Source organism: Oncorhynchus tshawytscha, linkage group LG30 (assembly GCF_018296145.1).
Source record: "Oncorhynchus tshawytscha isolate Ot180627B linkage group LG30, Otsh_v2.0, whole genome shotgun sequence".
Classification (NCBI taxonomy): Eukaryota; Metazoa; Chordata; class Actinopteri; order Salmoniformes; family Salmonidae; genus Oncorhynchus; species Oncorhynchus tshawytscha.
In genome coordinates, this window is record NC_056458.1 from 20,284,301 (window position 1) to 20,310,009 (window position 25,709).

Sequence of the window (25,709 nt, forward strand, 5' to 3'; positions counted from 1 at the left end):
TTGATGCATATCGATGCATATCAATTTACGAAATCAAATGAACTGGCCTAATTCACACAGGATAAACATACAGTAGCAGCCAACCAGAATACACAATGTCATATAGCAAAGTCATTACTGTTCATCAGGGGTCCCCAATAACACTCAGCCGTGGGCTTATTTTTTCTTGAGCGGATGGTCAGTAGTTATAAATCATTTGTACTTGACACATTGACCACAAGAATCCCAAAGAGATATAGTATTTGACCAAAACAGAATCATTTCAAACCTAGATTACATTGGGATACGATCGCATATACTGTATCCCTCTATTTATGCATGGGAATACTTGGGAACAGACTTACTAAATTAGAATCAATTTGAGCTGATTTCCTCATGATTTTACAGTCTTATGCCTCATGAAGATGGTTGAGAGAATGCCAAGAGCGTGCAAAGCTGTCATCAAGGCAAAGGGTGGCTACTTCGAAGATTCTCAAATATATTTCGATTTTAACACTTTCTTGGTTACTACATGATTCCATGTGTTATTTCATAGTTTTGATGTCTTTGCTATTACTCTACAAAGTAGAAAATAGTAAAAATAGTAGGTGTGTCCAAACTTTTGACCGGTACTGTATGTATATTACACTACCGTTCAAAGGTTTGGGGTCACTTAGAAGTGTCCTTGTTTTTGAAAGAAAAGCACATTTTTTGTCCATTAAAATAACAGCAAATTGATCAGAAATACAATATCTACAGTGGGGCAAAAAAGTATTTAGTCAGCCACCAATTGTGCAAGTTCTCCCAATTAAAAAGACGAGGCCTGTAATTTTCATCATAGGTACACTTCAACTATGACAGACAAAATGAGAAGAAAAAAAAAATCCAGAAAATCACATTGTAGGATTTTTAATTTATTTATTTGCAAATTATGGTGGAAAATAAGTATTTGGTCACCTACAAACAAGCAAGATTTCTGGCTCTCACAGACCTGTAACTTCTTCTTTAAGAGGCTCCTCTGTCCTCCACTCGTTACCTGTATTAATGGCACCTGTTTGAACTTGTTATCAGTATAAAAGACACCTGTCTACAACCTCAAACAGTCACACTCCAAACTCCACTATGGCCAAGACCAAAGAGCTGTCAAAAGACACCAGAAACAAAAATGTAGACCTGCACCAGGCTGGGAAGACTGAATCTGCAATAGGTAAGCAGCTTGGTTTGAAGAAATCAACTGTGGAAGCAATTATTAGGAAGTGGAAGACATACAAACAGGCAGTTGACCCACTGTTCCGAGACAGTCATTGAAAATAAGAATTTGTTCTTAACTGACTTGCCTAGTAAAGGTAAAATAAAGGTAAAATAAAAAAATAAAAAAAACAAGACCACTGGTAATCTCCCTCGATCTGGGTCTCCACGCAAGATCTCACCCCGTGGGGTCAAAATGATCACAAGAACGGTGAGCAAAAATCCCAGAACCACACGGTGGGACCTAGTGACTGACCTGCAGAGAGCTGGGACCAAAGTAACAAAGCCTACCATCAGTAACACACTACGCCACCAGGGACTCAAATCCTGCAGTGCCAGACGTGTCCCCCTGCTTAAGCCAGTACATGTCCAGGCCCGTCTGAAGTTCGCTAGAGAGCATTTGGATGATCCAGAAGAACATTGGGAGAATGTCATATGGTGAGATGAAACCAAAATAGACCTTTTTGGTAAAAACTCAACTCGTTGTGTTTGGAGGACAAAGAATGCAGAGTTGCATCCAAAGAACACCATACCTACTGTGAAGCATGGGGGTGGAAACATCATGGTTTAGGGATGTTTTTCTGCAAAGGGACCAGGACGACTGATCCGTGTAAAGGAAAGAATGAATGGGTATCGTGAGATTGAGTGAAACCTCCTTCCATCAGCAAGGGCATTGAAGATGAAACGTGGCTGGGTCTTTCAGCATGACAATGATCCCAAACACACCGCCCGGGCAATGAAGGAGTGGCTTCGTAAGAAGCATTTCAAGGTCCTGGAGTGGCCTAGCCAGTCTCCAGATCTCAACCCCGTAGAAAATCTTTGGTGGGAGTTGAAAGTCCGTGTTTCCCAGCAACAGCCCCAAAACATCACTGCTCTAGAGGAGATCTGCATGGAGGAATGGGCCAAAATACCAGCAACAGTGTGTAAAAACCTTGTGAAGACTTACAGAAAACGTTTGACCTCTGTCATTGCCAACAAAGGGTATATAACAAAGTATTGAGATAAACTTTTGTTATTGACCAAATACTTATTTTCCACCATAATTTGCAAATAAATTCATTAAAAATCCTACAAATGTGATTTTCTGGATTTTTTTCTCTCATTTTGTCTGTCATAGTTGAAGTGTACCTTTGATGAAAATTACAGGCCTCTCATCTTTTTAAGTGGGAGAACTTGCACAATTGGTGGCTGACTAAATACTTTTTCTCCCCACTGTATATAGGTGTCAGAGGCCCATAATCAGCAACCATCACTCCTGTGTTCCAATGGCACATCATATAAGCGAATCCAAGTTTATCATTTAAAAAAGGCTAACTGATCATTAGAAAACCCTTTTGCAAATATGTTAGCACAGCTGAAACCTGTTGTTCTGATTAAAGAAGCAATAAAACTGGCCTTCTTTAGACTAGCTTAGTATCTGGAGCATCAGTATTTTGGGGTTTGATTACAGGCTCAAAATGGCCAGAATCAAAGAACTTTCTTCCCAAAACTCATCAGTCTATTCTTGTTCTGAGAAATTAAGACTATCCCATGTGAGAAATTGCCAAGAAACTGAAGGTCTTGTACAACGCTGTGTACTACTCCCTTCACAGAACAATGCAAACTGGCTCTAACCAGAATAGTAAGAGGAGTGTGAGGCCCCGGTGCACAACTGCGCAAGAGGACAAGTACATTAGAGTGTTTTAGTTTGAGAAAGACACCTCACAAGTCCTCAACTGGCAACTTCATTAAATAGCACCCACAAAACACCAGTCTCAACATCAACAGTGAAGAGGCAACTCCAGAATGCTGGCCTTGTTGCAAAGAAAAAGCCATATCTCAGACTGGACAATAAAAAGAAAAGATTAAGATGGGCAAAAGAACACAGGCCCTGGACAGAGGAACTCTTTAAAAAACAAGGACATTTTTAAGTGACCCCAAACTTTTCTTTGCTCTGAAAACTTGGGGGTGGGGGGGTGGTGAATGTGTCCTGGCTATTGGGGAACCCTGCTGTACATCCTCAAGTTAAAAAATAAACTGTAATTTTAGAATATGGTGGGTCAGTTTGAGATAACTTAAAGTATCTGGTTAAACATTTACCCCCCAAAAAATACATTTTATGGAATGATTCACGTCCAGGAATAACTGACCACAGATGCAGACGAGAGTTCCATTTGAAACCAGAGTTCATGTTTTGACTTCACTGTGCGTTTCCATTACAAAAGCCTTGCATACACAAGAGAGTCACAGTTTCATCAACTAAAGCTCAAGCCAGCGTACCATTGATGCACAAAAACTCTTTGTACAGAACATCACCATGGTTGGATAGCAGTAAAAAAAAAAATCCATCCTTCAAAAACTAAGCATAAAATAAAAGGAACGCGCTTGAAGAATAAGGCTCAGTTATGTCCAATCAAAAAAATATAGGCTAACTGAACACTTTTTTCCCACAGATGACTGAAACTATAAAAATAAAAAAATGGCTCCAAAGAAAAGACCTCATAATTGAGAGTGGTTAAGTCAAGAGAACGACCATGGGACAATGACACGATACTCATAAAAAGAGGGGCCCCTCCGGGCAGCAGCATCAGAGAAGCAGCAGGACTTTATGTCAACGGCCGGCCTTCACCTGATCTGCATTCTTCAATCTCCAGCAACCCACACTGAGCTTCCACCACCACAGGCATTAGGGATAAATCGAAGTCATGGGATTCCCTAAAAGATTAAGGCTCTCGAAACAAAAACACAGCTTGTTCAGCAAAGGGTTTTTCCCTCCACAAAAATGTCAGAAGACGTTTCTCCGAATGAGCTAATTTGTAGCTATGAGAGCAAATAGGGTCTCCAGCAGAACATATCATCTACCTACTAGGCCAACTGGTGATCTTTAGCGCTGGGACAATGCCAGTACCAGAATATTTTTCCCATGGCAAAAATGAAAACACCAAGCAGCCTAAACTCGGTTGTCCTTAAAAAACCTGTTGTACGTAAAATATTGTGTACTTTAGCTTGGGACATACATAAATGTGACTCTGGATGACAATGTAAGTTAGATCTTCTTTGTGTTTTGTTTCCTTGCCACGATACTAACGAGTGTTGAGATAGTGCTATTGTCCCGACCATAGTCATCGTGCTGTGAAGGTAAATGGTTGAGTCCATCCAGGTGTATTTTTTTTGTACCTTTACTTAACTAGGCAAGTCTGTTTAGAACAAATTCTTATTTACAATGACGCCTACACCAGCCAAACCCGGACGACACTGGGCCAATTGTGCACCGCCCTATGGGCCTCCCAATCACAGCCGGTTGTGATACAGCCTGGATTCGAACCAGGGTGTCTGTAGTGACGCCTTTAGCACTGAGATGCAGTTCCTTAGACCTCTGTGCCACTCGGGAGCCAAAACTTAACAGTATTACTTCTGTCCCTCTCCTTGCACCAACCTGGGATCGAACCAGGGACCCTCTGAACACAATGACAACAGTCGCCCCACGAAGCATTGTTACAAAACAGGCTGTTTGACAGAGAACTGTAAATGTTCACAAATTTTGGTGTTACAGTTTCAGTGGCCTTTACTTTCAATGGTCCCATTTCATAGCTGTCAAAACAGACAATGTTTTTCTTCATGGATCATAAGTTCTTACTCCAAGGGACAGAACTTAACATGCAGGTCACGATCTAGCTCTGAACCTTTGCACAATGACCACATAATAAAGTAGTAGGCCTAGGTGTATCCTACTGTACTCCAAATTAAATAAAAACATGTTAGAATAGGGGCAGTTCCATGGTAACAGAGTGACACAGACTCAGATGTTTCACTTTAAAATGCATGTCAAACAAAAACCAATGATTGCTTAACTTTGCAAACCATATACGCACATTGGCAACTTAATTTCCACAGAAGATTCTACAAAAACATATTTAGTTGATGAACAGTGCAGATGCTAAGTTTGGTAACAGAATGACAGTTTGTGCTGTTTGCGCAGTTATTCTGTTACCAAACTTTGCATCTGCAATGTTTTTACACTCCTCAAACTGTCCAGTGTTGGTGACCGAGTCGCAACTTGAGCCACTTCTTCTTGTACTGAGCCGTTATTTGTGGCCCGCCATGTTAGCTTGCACGATTCTTGACATTCTCCTTCGACCTCTCATCAACGAGACATTTTTGCCCACAAAACTACCGCTGGCTGGATATTTTTTGTTTGTCACACCATTCTTGGTAAACCCTAGACAGCATCGTGCGTTGAAAAGCCCAGGAGGCCGGCTGTTTCTGAGATACTAGAACTGGCACGTCTGGTACCGATGATCATACCACGTTCAAAGCTGCTTATGTCACTCGTTTTGCCCATCCTAACATTCAATCGAACAGTAACTGAATGCCTCGATGCCTGCTTTATGCCACATGACTCACGGTCTGTCGGAGCAAACCATTTTCATGAACGGGGTGGTGTACCTAATAAACTGGCCACTGAAAGACCACTTTTTGGTCATTTCAAGTGCAAGGGCTTGCAGGTAAAGGTGCATTTTGAGAGCTGTAGACATATAGCTATGTCTGATGTGGTTTCAGTCCTATTAGGGCCAAGCTGGTTGCTGAGGACTTATTCATAATAACTTGTGCAAAGACCTTGGGCATCAGACTGAAGGGTCTGTCCTGTAACTAGTTCATAAGTCAGGTGACCAAATTACTGTAGTGGTGCCTCGGTATCAGGCCAGGTCTTACTAAACTGGCTAATTATCATCGTCTCTGTAGCTTGCAAACTAGATAACTAACAATAGCTTACGTTTGCACATGTATATTGTTAATAAATACAACTTTTTATGTAACGGACTATAAGGCTTAGAAGTTAGAGCTGTCTGGATACTCAAGAGAGCTGTAAAAGTCAGCTGAGCTAACGTTAGCTTGCTAGTTAGCTTAGCTCACTCTGCAGGCCTGTTGTATTCATCTTGCAGCTGACACACAGCAACGTAACAATACAGGACAATACGCATATAATCTACATAAACTCCGAATTACGGGTGTTTGTCCTTACCTGCTGAGATGTGAGCTCAACGTGCAAGGCTCGAGAAGATGAAGCTCCAGAGTTGACAGGGTGATCCCGACCGGTGATGGAGTTCATTCTCCTAACGGCACCAGGGCGTTCGCTCCTTCATTCAACAAAACATCTCAGCCTTGCCACCGATCAAACCCAGATCCTGTACATCTAGATTTAACTTCTACGGCAGAAATGTATGCATCGGTGTAGCGAACGTTCGTAAGAAAACAGCACTCGTGAAGCTGTCAGTTAGCAAGCTATGTAGCTAGCTAGCTATGTGACATAAACAAAGTAGGACTTGCTCAGGTAGCTTTCGGTCTGTTAGAGGGCAGCACCAGTAGATCACTGATTGGTCCACGGCTGTGCCTGTCGTTCGATTTATGCGTTGCTATTTGTCAAATATGTCGATCACAAAGAAAGGGCGGAGAGACAAACCTCTAGAGCTGCAATATGAGGAAGTGGGTGTTTATGTATGGCGACCAATGATGTATCATTCGCTGATGGTGACAACAAATATTTTTGTAACTTAACCAAGATTGACCACAGTCCACATTTCCAACGGGAACAACTGAGTCAGTGGGCAGACATCTAGCGAGATCCTGTTGGCGCGATCTAGCATCATCTGCATATTTCCGTTAGGGGACGCCTACTCTGAAGTGTGCGTTTGCAATAACTAAATTCGCCTCTGCACTCCTAAAAATTGCGATTTTCTAAAACTTTTTCAAAGGGCAAAGTCTACAAAACGTAGTCTACTCTTTTCATAACAGTTGTTAGTTTTGGGAACAAAAGAACTGTATTGAAATTAAATGTTTCATCGATGAGAAAATTTGCAGAATGTAGGCCAAATTCCATCTTGTTCCATCTTCTCCCACTGCCGGTCAGTGGCCTTCCTCCATGGTAGTGAGTGGAAATGCCAAGCGGATGCTTCACATTTATGCATCCGGTGAAATATCTGTCTCATTGTTCTGTCTGTGGCGACAACGCACTCAACCAGAGATACTCTATATAATGACGAGATGGTCTTATCTAACAATCAAATCAAATTGTATTAGTCACATGCTCCAAATACAACAGGTGTAGGTAGACCTTACTGTGAAATGCTTACTTTCAAGCCCCTAACCGACAGTGCAGTTTCAAGAAATACAGATAAGAGATAAAAGTAACAAGTAATTAAAGAGGAGCAGTATAAAATAACAATATATACAGGGGGGTGCAGGTACAAAGTCAATGTGCGGAGGCATCGGTTAGTTGAGGTAGTATATACATGTAGGTAGAGATAATTAAAGTGACTATGCATAGATGACAACAGAGAGTGGCAGTGGTTTGGAGAGGGGGGGGGCAATGTGAATAGTCTGGGTAGCCATTTAACTAGATGTTCAGGAGTCTTATGGCTTGTGGGTAAAAGCTGTTTAGAAGCCTCTACAATGGTAGTAGTTGGTCGTGTTCAAGAGCATAAAATCCATGATGCATTGTGGGTAAATGTTGACTGACTGACTGACTTACAAATAAGTCTTTTTTATGGTGCAAAATGATTTGTAGATCAGTTAGTCGGCAGTCGCCTGCAATGTTGAACAAGCTGGTTGTCACAAAGGTGGAGAGGCAAGCACGGACAGGCAAGATCAGGTGGGAACATTCTAGCCAATGAGAGGGCAGATCAAATCTAATTTTATTTGTCACATACACATGGTTAGCAGATGTTAATGTGAGTGTAGCGAAATGCTTGTAATAAGCATGTAAACAACAGAAATAACTGATTTTTTTTTTTTTTTTAATCTCAAAGTTGCCTAGATGCCATATGCGTCCACTTATATCAGTACATTCGTACCAAACTAAACATTACTTAACTTCTATTCAATCAAATAAGCCTCACTTAGCAATCACATTTTTTGCTGACCAAATCCAACACTCAAACACCATACAAAAGAGTGGAGTGGAGCCTCTATTTACACTCAGATTCGAAAATGCTTATTAACATCAAAGTAGATACAAGACTACAAATCTCTGTAACCTCCTGCACGTCACCTCTAGCTGGCACCTTTGCTAACAGGTACATTTAAAGTAATGTTGCCAATTTATTAATTACTATGTTTAGCTAGCATTAGATAGGTTAATCCGGAGATTCTTACCTTTGCCTCGATTTGGCAGTCTTGTCCAGATCAACATGGGATTTGTAGTTCTTTATGATAGCCACATTAGCAGTTCATTAGCATTTAATCTGTTGGGGGTAAATACTGGTGAATACATTGATAAAAGTCTCCTTGTCCGGAGAGATATATACACGGTTATCAGTCACGCAAGGGTAAGCCTACACAAAACACAGCCTTTATTTTAAGTGTTTCTAAAATCTCCTCTGGGAAAAATGTATGGTAAAAAAACGATTGGAACCATTTCTGACTGCTAGGTTTTATGGGAATTATGACTCATACTGTGGTACTCTATTGTATGGACCTTAAGCAATCACAAAATAAAGCACCAATCAACCTAGCCTTCAAACTTGCACAAGGTGGAAAGAAACAGTATCAATTCAACAGTTAATAACCTTTTATCGATTAGATTTTCTTGCCTCCTGTGTCCTCTCTCCTCAGTCGAGGAGAAGTTGGCGAGGAGAGTGAGCGTGGATGGAAATGCGCTTGCTTGAAATGAGATGGTACTTCTCCACTCGTGCGCCATTAGGCAGATGACGTTTACAGGGGTGGATCCCAAAATACATGTGTAAAGTGATCAAAACTAATTAAGTCAGTTTTCCAAGATATTTTATAAATAAAACTATAACATTTTGTTTTTAAACTAGTAATATTTTTCTCAGACAAAACAAAATGTATTCAAAGGTGTGGTAGGCTGCCTAAGCGAATGAGAAGGTCAGTGATGAGAGGCTCCGTCCAAAAAGAAACAAAGAAAAGGCGAGTAGAGTCGGGAGTGAGTATTTTGCCCTTTCATAGACACTAACTGGGGTTTCTTTGGAGAAGTTGCACAGGGAGAAATGTTTGGAGAATGGGAGTGATTGGAGAAGATGGCAGAAAAGGAAGAAAGTGGAGCATATTATGAATAAACATGGAGTGTGGGATTACACAGGCCTTCTGAAAGATCTGGTGACAGAGAAGATAATGGACAAGGAAAAAAATGAGAAAAGTGGAAATGGTTATGAGGGAATATGAAATGAGGGATTTCACAGAACATTTGGAAGAACTGGAGGAAATAGAGAGAGATGAGAGTGAGGATGAATTAGATGTGGTGGCAGGTGCAGTGATGACTGTTGAGAAGAAATTGAATGTAGAGGGAAGCAGTGTGGAGAGGAAGGTTAGCATCAAGTGCCAAAAGAGGGATACGTGTTCCGGTAGCTCGGAGATGGAACCTGATGGGAGTGTGGATGAAGTTCCTGCAATGGGGACCGCCAAGGTCAGGCCTCGGTCCGAGGATATAAAGGATCATTCTGGCCCAGTGTGAGTAAGATTTGTGGAGAGAATGGATCCTTGCATTTTGGCTGATCCATATGTGGTGGTATATTGACTGGAGAAGAGGTTGGGGACTGTTAAGTTGGTGAAAGTAACTAGGAGTGGACTAGTGATGACTTATTGTGTTTCTTCAACCCAGAGGGAGCGGGAGCTCCGGATCTCACGATTAGGGAAAATAAATGTGGCTTGCTTAGCTCTCCGGAGAAGGGCGCCATTGAAAGGAGAGAATGGGGGTGGCATTAAATGTTGAGGAAGATCAGTTGATTGATCAGATTCCCAGTGTCTGTGATGTTTGCCGCGACGCAGATCCGGTGGGGAAACAGAAAAGATATTGTCTGTCCTGCTGAGTTTTGATGTAGTCTTTGCTAGATAAGGTATAGGTAGGAAGTGTAAGTTGTCCCCTGAGAGCGTTTGTTCCTAAAATACTTCAGTGTTTCAGGTGTCAAATTTCTTGGCATGTTGCAGCAGTATGTAGGAGGGGGAGTACTAGATGTGCAAAGTCTGCAGGAGGGCATGAGATGAAGGAATGTGTAGTTTCAGTGGAGAAACTTGTGGGGGTGCCCTTTCTCTCACTGTGTCCGGTGAGAGAAAGGCAGGTTGAGGTTGTGCTGAAGCAGTGAAGAGAGTAGGAGAGAAAGATGGGTCCAGGTTGAGGGATCCTGAGAGGATTCCTGTGAGTGGGCAGAGACTAATAGAGGGTGATGGGAAGAATATGTGCTTCAGTAAGGTAGGTTTCTATGGTTGTCAATTGTACTGCAGAAATGGATTGAAAGTCATAGAAAATAGAGGTTGTGGTGGCAGCGGCAGAGAAATACTGTTGGTCTGGAGTAGGATTAGATGGGGTACATAGTGGAATGAGGTGGTGTGTTCATTTTTAGTTTTCTTTTAGAGAGGGCTAATAGTTGGCAGGGTCCTTTTTCCTTTTCCCCAATTGAATAGTACTGTATTACAAAGAATTTCATGTAGGTAGGCCATGAATGGCCTCACACACCAGTACAGTAGGTAACGGTGTATGCATCTTAAATTGAATGCGATCCGCCAACACAATCCAGAAGAAGAAGGGGGAGTGTGGTAGATTTCAAAACTCTTCTGTGGTAGTATACACGAGTATCCTCGATGAAAGGTGGCTATCGAGGAGGGGAGGACACTTTCGTTTGCCTAATAACAAATTGACACACTCCTTGACCACTCAACCACTTATCGGTTTCCGGGTCACGGAGGAGAGTGGATAGAGGACAGTCTTTTGTCCAAACAAGAAACCCCCCCTAGTCTTTGAACAGCATGGCATCTCTTTCACAATACATTTAGCAAAGGGCTACTTTTCCTTTTCAAGTAATTAGAGGTAGAAAACTAAATGACACATGACAAAATTACAGTTGAGCAGTAGCCTATTTGTCATTAATTAAATCACTCATTGTTTGTGCATCTATTTAGATTTTTGATCTCACGAAATATTCAAAGACGTTTTCATGAACATCCCTCACATACAAGAAATGGACCTACTCAACTCTTATGTTGTGATATAGAGTGACAGTAGGGGATTATCAGACAGTAAATCAAGTATTATTGGATGATCTTAATCTGGAATTAGGGGTCTTTGTAGTAACTGGAGTCCGTAAAAAAAAGCCATGGAATGTGTTTTAAGAGAACATTTTGACGTTTTCTATCACTTGAGGAGTTGTGTGCATGCATCAATGTATAGTTCCCCCAACCCTAGGACATTTGGTGTGCTTGTGATTATGTCTACAAATGGCTTATTTTATCGCTTGAGCAAAATTACATTCTGGCATTGTGATGTCGCGGTGGGACTGAAAAATAGTTAACAAGTTTTATTCTGGAAACATAAAGTTTGATTTAAGTAGACTGTGATGAAGCCATTCACAAAAGAAACATGCATTGGCTGCTATTTATTGCTGTATTTATTGCACATGAATTAGGAGAGGATGTTCACTGCTCTTTGCAAAAAGTCCCCGATGAATCTAGAAGAAATTCAGTTTTGAATGACACACTATTTATCACCAATCTCAATTATTTTGCCATGAGGTGAAATCTTGTAGTCTTTTTATCTTGCATAATATACAACATACATACATTTCTTCACCTAGGATCATTGGCTGGATAATGGACTTGATATGCCCCATATGAAAAAATGATTTATCTCAAACACTTCTTGGTAATTACTGGGGGATTTGTGACTTTTATACTCTAATTCAAATCTGTGATAGCAACCCCTTTGCCATTTTACTCAATTGAGTGGAAGCCCCCTAAGAAGTTTGAGATGTAGTTTTTTTTTTAAATAAGGCATATGCTTTGCAATCTCTTAATTTCATTAATCAGTAATCTGCCCTCTGGGTAGAGGAAGAAATGTTCTTCACCCTGAAATTGTTCTTACATCACCATCACTACAGTACATGGGGCCTCAATGCACTAGGTAACACTCTGCAACCCAGTCAACACACTCATGTGGAGAAATGTACAACAAAACTAAAACACAGGTCAAGGTTAAATGACAAAAGCACCATTTTGATTCTCTTAGAAATTGGCAAATTTGACATAGGACTCTTTCAAAGGCATGTTTTAGAGAAATACCTCAGAGGGTTGTCACAAATACAAAAAGTGCATCAATATATTAATTTTCATTGAAAATGTTCTTATTTACAAAATACAATTAATACTTAGTTCCATCACACAATCAGATTGTATTACCAATATGCACAATCTAAATCCATTCAATAGAATTCCTTCACTTTCAAGTTTCAATGAAGTGTGCATGTGTGGGGAGGGGACACCCATCAGCTCGTTGGCTCAATAAACCACACTATCAACATCTCACTAAGGCATCACCCTTACAATTGCATTGTTTGTGCATTTAGCAACAACAACAAAAATTAAGGTCTCAAAACATCATCCTATATTTACCTTTCGGGGCACTTAACACATTCGTTGTACAGGCCTATTCTAAGTGAAAATGACATGGATGCATGGAGGAAACAAAGATGGCGCTTGTGTGTGTCTTGTGTAACCTTCTAGTGCCACCTAGTGGGAGTTCCACTGCACATTAAATCAAGGGATCATACCTTAACTATACTCCCTCATCTTTTCTGTCATGGAACACATCTATAGATGTGTCATACACTCAATAAAATATTCAATAAATGGAAGTTAGTCAACTTTGCCATTGACAGTGACTAGGTCAGAGAGAATAGTAAGGTAACCTAAGACCTGCCATTTTCATCCTGAGTGGAGGACTGACGTGAGTGTTGCTGAGAGCGCGGTGGGTTTATATACACACAGCTTAATGTATATAGATTGAATTCCAGAGACAATCAATCAGAGCCAGGCAAGTGAATGGAGGGGCAGGGCTGAACAGACAGCTGCCACAGCTGACCCTTTCTCAATGGATGTGCAGGATGTCACTCTCCTTCAGGCCGAAGCGGGTCTTATACTTGTCAAAGAGGCTGGTGAGGGAATTGATGTACATGGCATGGTACAGATCCACCATATCCCGAGGAGGCTGCTCAATCTTTGGCACTGTGATCGGTTCACCCACTAAGAGAAATAAACATGTACAAATCTATATCCCAAAAATCAACTTTAAAAAACATTTAACATATTGGAAATACGTAGTTTGATGAGCTGTAGTGTTAAACATTAATATAGCCTTGATGCAGGGGAGAGTAAATATTGACTGGGTGGATGGTTATGTTAACACAGAGGAACTAGAGTAGCTCAACTGCTTGGTAGTAACCATAACAGTCCGATCATTGAAATTATAATTACAGACCATCCGAAGACTGAATCCCTAACAGAAACTAAGTCAACAAGCACTAAATGCCTGTAAGAGATGGGATTGAAAAGGGAGGGTAAACAACTGGAAACCAAAGTTTACCAGTAAACTACCAGAATTTTGGTATCTTTCAAGGATTTTATTTTAATCTATCACAAGACATCAAGAGGCTCTTTTGGGTACTTCCGATTATCACAGGCGTCTGTAATAATATCTGGCCCTCTGTGTGGACTAATCACATGTCAAATATATGAAATAATGAAGTAAGATGATAGAAAAATAGAATGACAAAGCTGTAAAACATTATCCTAAATATAAACCATCAACTAAGAGAACACCATTGTTTTTAATATGAGGATTATAGCATGAAATATCCTATATGTTTCGGTGTCAAACTGGTATCAGTTGTGAATACAGTCAATAGTTGGAATAGTTTCTGAATTAATTGAAAATAATGTTGATTAAATGCTTTTTTCATGAATGAGGCTATTGAACCATATGGTCTATCTACTAGAAAGTCATGGATAATATGGAGACAGATGTAATATATTAATACTATAAAACAAATAAATTTTTCAAAAGTTATTCAAGTATAAATTACCAAAGTTACGATAGATTCCAGTAAATATGTTAAATTACCGGTGGCTTGCAACCCTAGTGAGACAGTCAGTAGGGTCTTGGAGAGGGTTTTACTTACCGATGGTGGTGATGGGTTTGTTGTAAGGCACCATTCCCCAGGAATCGGAGGAGAAGAAGCCACAGCCATGGAACAGACAGGGCGCAAAACCAATAATCTTCTGCAGTCGCTTTTGAGCCAGCCGCCACCAGGTTCTCTCCTCGAAGATCACCTGTTTGTACACATCGTTCTCCCCAAAGGAGTAGACTGGTACCAGGTCAGACCTGACAGAGAGGGGGGGTTTACAATAGTCTCCTGAAGTTACTCATAAGGCATAACAGATATCTGATCACCGAATGATGGGCTACTAAACCATGTGGTTTATAACAGCTCACCTACACCAGTTTACCCAGACTTTGTTTTCAGTAGCTCAGTTGGTAAAGCATGGCGCTTGCAACACCAGGATAGTGGGTTCGATTCATGACTAAGTCACTTGGGATAAATGAAACATGGTGAAGCCCCAAAATTGCCCTTGCTAGAAGCCTGTGTTTCAGACATAAGGAAGTGGATGGCTGCAAACTTTCTACTTTGAAACTCGGACAAAACAGAGATGCTTGTTCTAGGTCCCAAGAAACAAAGAGATCTTCTGTTGAATCTGACAATTAATCTTAATGGTTGTACAGTCGTCTCAAATAAAACTGTGAAGGACCTCGGCGTTACTCTGGACCCTGATCTCTCTTTTGACGAACATACGGTCACAAGACGCAGGCCTCCTAATTGTCGCTAGAATTTCTAAGCAAACAGTGGAGGCAGGGCTTTCTCCTATAGAGCTCAATTTTTATGGAATGGTCTGCCTACCCATGTGAGAGATGTAGACTCGGTCTCAACCTTTAAGTCTTTATTGAAGACTCATCTCTTCAGTGGGTCATATGATTGAGTGTAGTCTGGCCCAGGAGTGTGAAGGTGAACGGAAAGGCTCTGGAGCAACGAACCGCCCTTGCTGTCTCTGCCTGGCTGGTTCCCCTCTTTCCACTGGGATTCTCTACCTCTAACCCTATTACAGGGGCTGAGTCACTGGCTTACTGGTGCTCTTTCATGCCGTCCCTAGGAGGGGTGCGTCACTTAAGTGGGTTGAGTCACTGATGTGATCTTCCTGTCTGGGTTGGCGCCCCCCCTTGGGTTGTGCCGTGGCGGAGATCTTTGTGGGCTATACTCGGCCTTGTCTCAGGATGGTAAGTTGGTGGTTGAAGATATCCCTCTAGTGCTGTGGGGGCTATGCTTTGGCAAAGTGGGTGGGGTTATATCCTTCCTGTTTGGCCCTGTCCGGCGGTATCATCGGATGGGGCCACAGTGTCTCCTGACCCCTCCTGTCTCAGCCTCCAGTATTTATGCTGCAGTAGTTTATGTGTCGGTGGGCTAGGGTCAGTTTGTTATATCTGGAGTACTTCTCCTGTCTACCTCTGTGAATTTAAGTACGCTCTCTCTAATTCTCTCTTTCTCTCTTTCTTTCTCTCTCTCTCTCTCTCGGAGGACCTGAGCCCTAGGCCCATGCCTCAGGACTACTTGGCATGATGACTCCTTGCTGTCTCCAGTCCACCTGGCCATGCTGCTGCTCCAGTTTCAACTGTTCTGCCTGTGATTATTATTATTTGACCATGCTGGTCATTTATGAACATTTGAACATCTTGGCAATGTTCTGTTATAATCTCCACCCGGCACAGCCAGAAGAGGACTGGCCACCCCACATAGCCTGGTTCCTCTCTAGGTTTCTTCCTAGGTTTTGGCCTTTCTAGGGAGTTTTTCCTAGCCACCGTGCTTCTACACCTGCATTGCTTGCTGTTTGGGGTTTTAGGCTGGGTTTCTGTACAGCACTTTGAGATATCAGCTGATGTACGAAGGGCTATATAAATACATTTGATTTGATAAAGCGTCTGATAAATGGCATACAATACACTGAACAAAAATATAAATGCAACAATTTCAAAGATTTTACTGAGTTACAGTTCATATAAGGAAATCAGTCAATGGAAATAAATTCATTAGACCCTAATCTATGGATTTCACATGACTGGGAATAAAGATATGCATCTGTTGGTCACAGATACCTAAAAATAAAAAAAACAGTCAGTATCTGGTGTGACCCCACCATTTGCCTCATGCAGTGTGGCACATCTCCTTTGCATAGCGGAGGGTGAATGGCACGACAATGGGCCTCAGGATCTTGTCACGGTATCTCTGTGCATTCATATTACCATAGATAAAATGCAATTGTATTCATTGTCCATAGCTTATGCCTGCCCATACCATAACCCTAACGCCACCATGGTGCACTCGGTTCACAACGTTGACATCAACAATCTGCTCGCCCACACGATGCCATACATGTGGTCTGCGGCTGTGAGGCAGTTAAATGTACTGCCATATTCTCTAAAATTATGTTAGAGGTGGGTTATGTGGGGAAAATGAACATTCAATTCTCTGGCAACAGCTCTGTTGGACATTCCTGCAGTCAGTATGCCAATTGCACACGCCCTCAAAACTTGAGACATCTGTGGTATCGTGTTGTCTGATAAAACGTAACTTTAAAAATTAAAAAATGATTTAACCTTTATTTAACTAGGCAAGTCAGTTAAGAACAAATTATTATTTTACAATGACGGCCTACCCCGGCCAAACTCTCCTCTAACCCGGACGACGCTGGGTAAATTGTGTCCGCCCTCTGGGAGTGGATTTTTATTGTCCCTAGCACAAGGTGCACCTGTGTATTGATTATGTTGTTTAAATCAGCTTATTGATATGCCACACCTGTCAGGTGGATGGATTATCTTGGCATAGGAGAAATGCTCACTTGCAGGGATGTAAACAAATTTGTCCAACAAATTTGAGAGAAATAAGTTAATTGTTTGTATGGACTATTTCTGGGATCTTTTATTTCAGCTCATGAAACATGGGACCAAAATTTTACTTGTTGCGTTTATATATTTTTGTTCAGCGTACATTATTTGTTCTGAGTCACAAGCTGATGGAGCCTGTCCTTTGGCCTTGACCCAGTGTCTGTGTACAATACTGCATGTCAGGAGGAGCTCTGCGCACTTGAGGACAAATTACCACACGTGAAAGTATGTTTTATGTGCCAATCAAACCTATTGTTGAGCCAACTCTCTCTATTCCATCAAATTGGTCATAATGACACCAGTGTCTGTGCTGACCCAGTAAGGTCTCTCACCAAACATATAGTCTGATCAGTTGATGCGTATAACTGAGATGTGTGTGTGTGACCGGAAGGTGCGCCTGTCAGGATGGTGTATGTGTGGCCGGGAAGTTTGTGCTCTAAACTCACCCTTGCTGGAGGGCTAACCTCACAAAGCCCTTGCGGTTATTCAGGGTGACAGAATTCTTTCCTGGAGCACAGTTCAAAGATTCAGCTGCTCCCCCGACAACAATGACCACTGCATTGCCAGTTCCATTCTGAGAGAGGAGGTAGTCAATGGAGTTACGGTTCACTGGGCAGATACCTGACACATGGAAGAGGATGGGGTTAGGCTCAGTTATCACACATGGGCCCAAAGACCAAACAAGTCAGTGTGTTTGCAGTGGAGAACACATTTGAAGAGAAATCAATACTGTTTGAGCACAAAAACATTCTTAGTGGATGTTGAGCAAAAGAAACCTTTGAAATGAAGATAATTAAGCTAACAGAGCAGGTTAACTGAAGCAGCTCTTTACAATAGTGACATCAGCAATTACAGTTTGGCAGGCACAGGGATTGTTTAGTCTACATTGGGCAATAGGACAAAGCTCAGAGTTCTACCTGATTAGAGTTGGTAGATACAGGGCTGGTATCAGCAGTTTACTGAGTACAGAGGGACAAAACTCAGAGAAACCATCTCACCTCCAGACATGAGATAGTCTCTAAAGACTGGCATCCGGAAGTTTCCAGCCAGGGTGGCCAGGGAAGGCTTGATGCCCGGGAACTTCTTAGAGAAGCCGGTGGCCTCTGTTCCGAAGTTACAGAAGGCTCCAAAAGAGAAGATCCCATGGGGGTGGTAGCCAAAGATGTAGTTTCGGCTTGGCAGCAGGTTGTGTGTCTTGATGAGCTGGTAAACAGGATGAGAAAGAGACATGGTGGTTACTATCACACTAAGCAAAATATAACTACAGAGTGTTTGTTAAGCAATTTAACAGGTCAGAGAATCTGCACAAAATTAAGCCAATTCAGTTGTGCAGTTATGATAACATTAAGTTATTTTTATTACTTGTCTCAATAAGATAAAGGCCATTTACCTGTGCATTGTACTATATGTATTAGCATATTTCCCTGAAATTGGGACAGCTTATCAGTTTAGCCCTGATATGACATATTTGCACTCAAGTAATAAAATAATTACAGGTAACAAACAGTGTTCTGTGTCTGGGATGTTTATCTGCACGTTTCCCCTATTATGAACAGCAGTCCCATTACAGAGCTTCAATATTCTTAAAAGTTGTTTTGAGTATGAGAAGGAGAGCATAGGCTCCATAATGGTGGGAGACGAATTGTGTCTTCAGTGAAGCGGGTGCCCCAATACCACGCTTATGGAAGAAACTGAAAGGGCACAGAGGATATACACACAGATCCAAAGAGATGTGTACACAAGACTCTAATCAAACAAGGTCCATTGCATAACCACATTATCAGATTATCTAAGACCATCTGTGAGGTTTCCACAGTGGTAGCATGGTAGATGTAAAGAGATTACCATTTGGTGATATGAAAACAGGTGGCGTTTACAACATGGGTACAGTAAGTAGAAGAAATGGAAGAGAGGAGAACTTGCTGACCCTCAAGATGTAATAGTCACTGTCCCTGAATGTACCAACACACTCACGCTGCTCCCAGCCATGTCTACCAACTGCCGTTCAACTCCATTAGCTGCATAACCTACAAGATAAGCAACCCTTCATCTGAAACAGGATGCTGCCAGGTGAATTACATAATGGGTATAGATCTCTGCGAATACCTGGCATACAACACATCCTTGTGTCAGAAAACCACAGCCCCTTAATCCCACAACCAGCAACTCAAGGAATTACTGTACTGTAAATGAAATCAAAGTTTATGGTTGAGTTATCGCAGGTGCAACAAAATGCTTGTGTTTCTAGTGTGTGCAGAGCTGTCATCAAGGCAAAGGGTGGCTACTTTGAAGAATCTCAAATATATTTTTATTTGTTTAAAACATTTTTGGTTACTACATGATTCCATAGTTTTTATGTCTTCATTATCATTCTACAATGTAGAAAATAGTCAAATAAAGAAAAACCTTTGAATGAGTAGGTGTCCAAACTTTTGACTGGTACTGTGTATATGAGTCATGACTAGAATACAGTATATACACATGAAGAGAGTAAACATTAGTGACAAGTATTCAATGACTATATACATAGGGCAGCAGTCTCTAGAGTGCAAAGTAGAGTACCGGGTGGTAGCCGGCTAGAACAGTGATTAAGGTTCAGGGCAGGGTACTGGGCGTAGGCCGACTAGTGGTGACTGTTTAACAGTCTAATGGCCTGTAGATAGAAGCTGTTGCTCAGTCTCTTGGTCCCAGCTTTGATGCAACTGTACTGTCTCCTCCCTGTAGATGGTGGGGGGTGAACAGGCTGTGGGGGCCCGTCGATGTGGATAGGGGCGTGCTCATAGGGGCGTGCTCTCTCTGCTGTCTCCTGTAGTCCACGATCAGCTCCTTAACTATGTTGATGTTGAGGAAGAAGTTATTTTCCTGGCATCACTCCGCCAGGGCCCTCACCTCCTCCCTGTAGGCTGTCTCATCATTGTTGGTAATCAGGCCTACCACTGCTGTGTCATCAGCAAACTTGATGATTGAGTTGGAGATGTGTGGCCACGCAGTCATGGGTGAACAGGGATTACAGGAGGGGGCTGAACACACATTCCCAAGCAAGAAGTTGTTACGTTCCCAAGCAAGAAAACCAAAAACATCACTCAAACAAAACAGGGAACTAACAAAGAGTCACTGACAACAACCAAAACAAAACAGGTGGGGTTTTAGGAGGGGTTCTAAAAGGGCACTCATGGGGGTGTCCACTGAAAGTTGCATAGCAACAACAACTGGGACCTAAGACACCCATCATAAGCATCCTCTAAATGCACCCACTAAGAGGCAAACAAAATAAAAACCCACACCAAACTGGAAGACAGGAAGTAAACCATAAAGGTGGAACAAAATGAAAACAGGGAAATCAGACAAAATAATGTTTTTCTAGAAATCAAATCGGGAGTGCCAACTACAGGCCTTGACCCTCCACATCACTAAAGACAACTGGAGCCTGTCACTCTTAAAAAAATAGCACCTGGGCCAGCACAGCTGAAACGCCTTCCTACTAACAAGATGGACAAGCCAGCATAGGTGTAACACATTCTGACTAATGAGGTAACACCAATCGGTGCGCCCTACGTGCTAACAAGCTATACGTGCTCAAGTCCATTCTCAAAACATAAATGGAAAAACCAAAGCCTTTAACTGAATTTAAAGAAACTGTCGGAGTTCAACGTATGGATCACGAGCAGGGTCAAAGTTCAAAAGACAATACACACACTCTTGATTTCCCCTGGCTGTTAGTCATCATCAGGACTCAATTATTAATAGTTAAGAACCTTTCACCTTGATTCTTAACAGGTAACACTAACAGTATCAAAGCTCTGGTTTTACTTAAGAGCCTTTGATTATACTTTCTATTTATAAGTAAAAAGGGTTGTATGGTAAAAATGATTGTCAGGTTAATGTTTCAAGAATGCTCCATTTTAAAAACAGTCATGCTCATTCACCATTAAATCAATCAGCTGAATGGATTGAACTGAAGGAGGATTAAACATAGCGGATGTAATGTGAATGCCGTTAGTTCAATGATATTACTGAGAAGCGTAAAGGCATACAAACAACTCAGTTGATTCAATCCTTGGTCAGGAGGGCAGCGAGAGAAAACACAAGAGGAACTTGCCAAAAAATATGAATGGTAAAAATATCTTGCTCTGTCAGGATACCAAGAGACCAAGAGTTTAGCATAGGTTTAGCATGTGTTTACATATTATATTGGAAAGGGGGACACCTAGTCAGTTGTACAAATGAATACCTTTAATTGAAATGTGTCTTCTGCATTTAACCCGACCTCCCTGAATCAGAGAGGTGCAGGGGAGCTGCCTTAAAAACCTCTTAAGGATTGGACTCTTGTTTTAAATTTTCATCTAAAAGGCATATCCAAATCTATCTGCCTGTAGCTCAGGACCTGAAGCAAGGATATGCATATTCTTCATACCATTTGAAAGGAAACACTTTGAAGATTGTGGAAATGTTAAATTAATGTAGGAGAATATAACACATTAGATCTGGTAAAAGATAAAACAAAGAAAGTTTTTTTGTAACATCTTTGAAATGCAAGAGAATGGCCATAATGTATTATTACAGCCCAGGCACAATTTAGATTTGGCCACTAGATGGCAGCAATGTGCAAAGTTTTAGACTGATCCAATGAACCATTGCATTTCTGTTCTAAATGTTATCAAGACTGCCCAAATGTGCATAATTGTTTCATTAATACATTTCCAAGTTAATAACTGTGCACTCAAACAATAGAATGGTATTCTTTCACTGTAATAGCTATGGCAAATTGGACAATGCAGTTAGATTAACAAGAATTTAAGCTTTCTGCCAATATTATATATGTCTACAGTGGGGCAAAAAAGTATTTAGTCAGCCACCAATTGTGCAAGTTCTCCCACTTAAAAAGATGAGGCCTGTAATTTTCATCATAGGTACACTTCAACTATGACAGACAAAATGAGAAGAAAAAAAATCCAGAAAATCACATTATATGATTTTTAATGAATTTATTTGCAAATTATGGTGGAAAATAAGTATTTGGTCAATAACAAAAGTTTATCTCAATACTTTGTTATATACCCTTTGTTGGCAATGACAGAGGTCAAACATTTTCTGTAAGTCTTCACAAGGTTTTCACACACTGTTGCTGGTATTTTGGCCCATTCCTCCATGCAGATCTCCTCTAGAGCAGTGATTTTTGGGGGGCTGTTGCTGGGCAACACGGACTTTCAACTCCCTCCAAAAGATTTTCTACGGGGTTGAGATCTGGAGACTGGCTAGGCCACTCCAAGACCTTGAAATGCTTCTTACGAAGCCACTCCTTCATTGCCCGGGCGGTGTGTTTGGGATCATTGTCATGCTGAAAGATCCAGCCACGTTTTATCTTCAATGCCCTTGCTGATGGAAGGAAGTTTTCGCTCAAAATGTCATGATACATGGTCCCATTCATTCTTTCCTTTACACGGATCAGTCGTCCTGGTCCCTTTGCAGAAAAACAGCCCCAAAGCATGATGTTTCCACCCCCATTCTTCACAGTAGGTATGGTGTTCTGTGGATGCAACTCAGCATTCTTTGTCCTCCAAACACGACGAGTTGAGTTTTTACCAAAAAGGTCTATTTTGGTTTCATCTGACCATATGACATTCTCCCAATGTTCTTCTGGATCATCCAAATGCTCTCTAGCAAACTTCAGACGGGCCTGGACAGGTACTGGCTTAAGCAGGGGGACACGTCTGGCACTGCAGGATTTGAGTCCCTGGCGGCGTAGTGTGTTACTGATGGTAGGCTTTGTTACTTTGGTCCCAGCTCTCTGCAGGTCATTCACTAGGTCCCCCCGTGTGGTTCTGGGATTTTTGCTCACCGTTCTTGTGATCATTTTGACCCCACGGGGTGAGATCTTGCGTGGAGCCCCAGATCGAGGGAGATTATCAGTGGTCTTGTATGTCTTCCATTTCCTAATAATTGCTCCCACAGTTGATTTCTTCAAACCAAGCTGCTTACCTATTGCAGATTCAGTCTTCCCAGCCTGGTGCAGGTCTACAATTTTGTTTGTGGTGTCCTTTGACAGCTCTTTGGTCTTGGCCATAGTGGAGTTTGGAGTGTGACTGTTTGAGGTTGTAGACAGGTGTCTTTTATACTGATAACAAGTTCAAACAGGTGCCATTAATACAGGTAACGAGTGGAGGACAGAGGAGCCTCTTAAAGAAGGTCTGTGAGAGCCAGGTCTGTGAGAGCCAGAAATCTTGCTTGTTTGTAGGTGACCAAATACTTATTTTCCACATAATTTGCAAATAAATTCATTAAAAATCTTACAATGTGATTTTCAGGATTTTTTTTCTCCTTTTGTCTGTCATAGTTGAAGTGTACCTATGATGAAAATGACAGGCCTCTCATCTTTTTAAGTGGGAGAACTTGCACAATTGGTGGCTGACTAAATTATTTTTTGCCCCACTGTATGTCCTGGGAAATGTTCTTGTTACTTACAACTTCATGCTAATCACATTAGCCTACGTTAGTTCAACCGTCCCGCGGGGGACCCACCAATCCTGTAGAGGTTTACCACTAGTCTACCTGCCGCCCCTATTTGTGATCTAAAAGAGATGATATGGGGTATGTTAAATACCAATAATTATTGTCACCATTGGGGGGTATTATGATTCTCATGAAATCAGTTTTTTTTATGGCAGTAGCATATTGAGTTAGAAAACCATGATGCTTCTGCAACAATCATTCTGCCTAGTTTATGGCACAGTGTATTATTTTAAATACATTTTCCGTCAGAATGTTATACATTTTCACCCCAATTGTTATTACCGAAATGAATCTGGATATCTCAGGTCATTGTATAACATTTTTATAGAAAAACCTAACTTATTTGAATAAAACAAAATGTTGATGTAGTTATACTAGTTGAAGTTTCCATTAAACTATAATATTTAAGATCTAAAAACACAATGTCTGTGGACATTTACCATTACGTAACACTATTTCCAGTTACTGTAAGAACTTGAGGATGACAGAATGAGGATCTTATTCTCAAACATCCCCTTTAAGACACTTGACCTTCTCATTACCGAAATGACTAAAAAGGTCAAATTGAGAAAAACAAATAAAATCAGCGGCGGCTGGTGGGAGGAGCTATAGGAGGACGGGCTCATTGTAATGGCTGGAACGGAATCAAAAATATGGAAACCAAGTTTGACTCCATTCCAATTATTCCATTCCAGCCATTACAATGAGCCCGTCCTCCTATAGCTCCTCCCACCAGCCTTCACTGCATTACATGTAACACGTTACAATATTACTTTGCGTGGAAAGTAACGCGTTTATTACTTTTCATTACTTTCATAAAAAAATCTCAACTGTCGGAGGGAGAGAGCCACGTGCTCTCTACCAAAGATAGGCTATTAATATGTAATCTAACTAATTCAATAATTAATTCAATATTTCAACCTGAACAGAAAGATCTTGGTCACAAGCTCATCTTTTATTTCCTAATGTAAGGCTGATGTATTCATTGATGTATTTATGTCTGAATTTTGGAGCATGCCTACATTTGCGCAAAAGACTATTCGAGAGTCCACCGGGGCCATGCCCCTCCACGACACAAGACAACATTTATGTGAAATGTTGGCTGTACAAGAACTGTTGTTTGAATCTCTTAACAAGACAAGAAAATATCAACCTACCTTTCTGTAATGTCAACCATCAAAATCAATATTTCCATTTCTCCTCCTTTGGCTTGTCCAAATTGATAATCCACAACACGGCAGCTATATGTGCCAGGGCACTGATCATGCGATTGAATGCTGTCTCTATACAATGCGTTATGATAATGTATAATCTATATGAATAATCATACAAAATTAGGATTCGACAAAGCTTTTTGATGCAAATATAACTTTTCTATTGTCTGAAATGATAGCATTATCACATTGGACAGGTTAGTAATGCTCGCTGGAGGAAGGCAGCCTGTAAAACAATAAAACTGTTGGTTATTTAGTCATACACGTTTCTAATGTTTAAAATGAAAAAATGTAATATCAGGATATTATACCTATCCAAATCACACCATGTGGCGGAGAGTGATACAGACCCACCTGTGCAGGGGTGATGTTGTGGATGTTTGCGGATGTTAAGTATTGTAAAAAAAAAATTATTTAAAAAAAATGTAAAATCACAAATTTGATGGGGAGCATAAATCGCATTTCTATAGTTGCATGCATGGATAATTTGGATCGGGGAAATAATTTCCTGAGGGTCCGATAGCTGTTAGAAGGTCCCTGGGAAAGTTAGACGAATTAAAAATATGAATAGAAAATCCCTTTAACCTATAACCAGTACGTGTCATCCTATGAAATGTACATTATGTTGCACAGCCTAATATAAACTCAACCTCTGTACAGATGTCCTTTCTTTTCATTCAAAATATTTCTCTCCAGCCGCTAGTGCTGATGGCACAGAAATGAATATCTAGAGGGCACACTTTCCACTAGATGGTGAAGCCCTCTATGGGCTTTACTATCACAGAAGCGATCAATGGCAAAGATCAGAGGTGTTCTCCGTAAACGTAAACGTGCTACCCACAACACTGGTCCAAATACACTAATATTACCTGTAATTACCTTGGAGAAATTACTTTTTCAAAAAATGTCACTTTATGCTTAAGTTCACTTTTGAAAATACATGCACGTAATTACAGTACTTATGCTAAAAGAAGGGGTATTTTAGTCAATTGCATTAAGATCAA

The 25,709-nt window shown here is 41.0% G+C and overlaps 2 protein-coding genes across 4 annotated transcripts in view; both read right to left on the reverse strand.

Moving 5' to 3' along the window:
- Window positions 1–7,113, reverse strand: part of LOC112233378 (UV radiation resistance-associated gene protein) — a 140,007-nt gene extending 132,894 nt beyond the window's left edge. The window contains exon 1 of one of the 2 annotated variants that reach the window (XM_024400962.2): window positions 6,230–7,113. In XM_024400962.2, the coding sequence (XP_024256730.1) occupies window positions 6,230–6,316 (87 nt within the window). In that variant the 5' untranslated portion in view covers window positions 6,317–7,113. The remainder of the gene's footprint in view (window positions 1–6,229) is intronic. The other variant, XM_024400963.2, reaches the window with a different exon arrangement.
- A 4,463-nt stretch (window positions 7,114–11,576) lies between these two features.
- Window positions 11,577–25,709, reverse strand: part of LOC112233379 (diacylglycerol O-acyltransferase 2) — a 43,840-nt gene continuing 29,707 nt past the window's right edge. For both annotated transcript variants that reach the window (XM_024400965.2, XM_024400964.2), the window contains exons 5-8: window positions 17,980–18,184; window positions 17,428–17,602; window positions 14,169–14,371; window positions 11,577–13,233 (exon numbers count right to left, since the gene is read on the reverse strand). In XM_024400965.2, coding sequence (XP_024256733.1) covers window positions 13,079–13,233; window positions 14,169–14,371; window positions 17,428–17,602; window positions 17,980–18,184 — 738 coding nt within the window. In that variant the 3' untranslated portion in view covers window positions 11,577–13,078. The remainder of the gene's footprint in view (window positions 13,234–14,168; window positions 14,372–17,427; window positions 17,603–17,979; window positions 18,185–25,709) is intronic.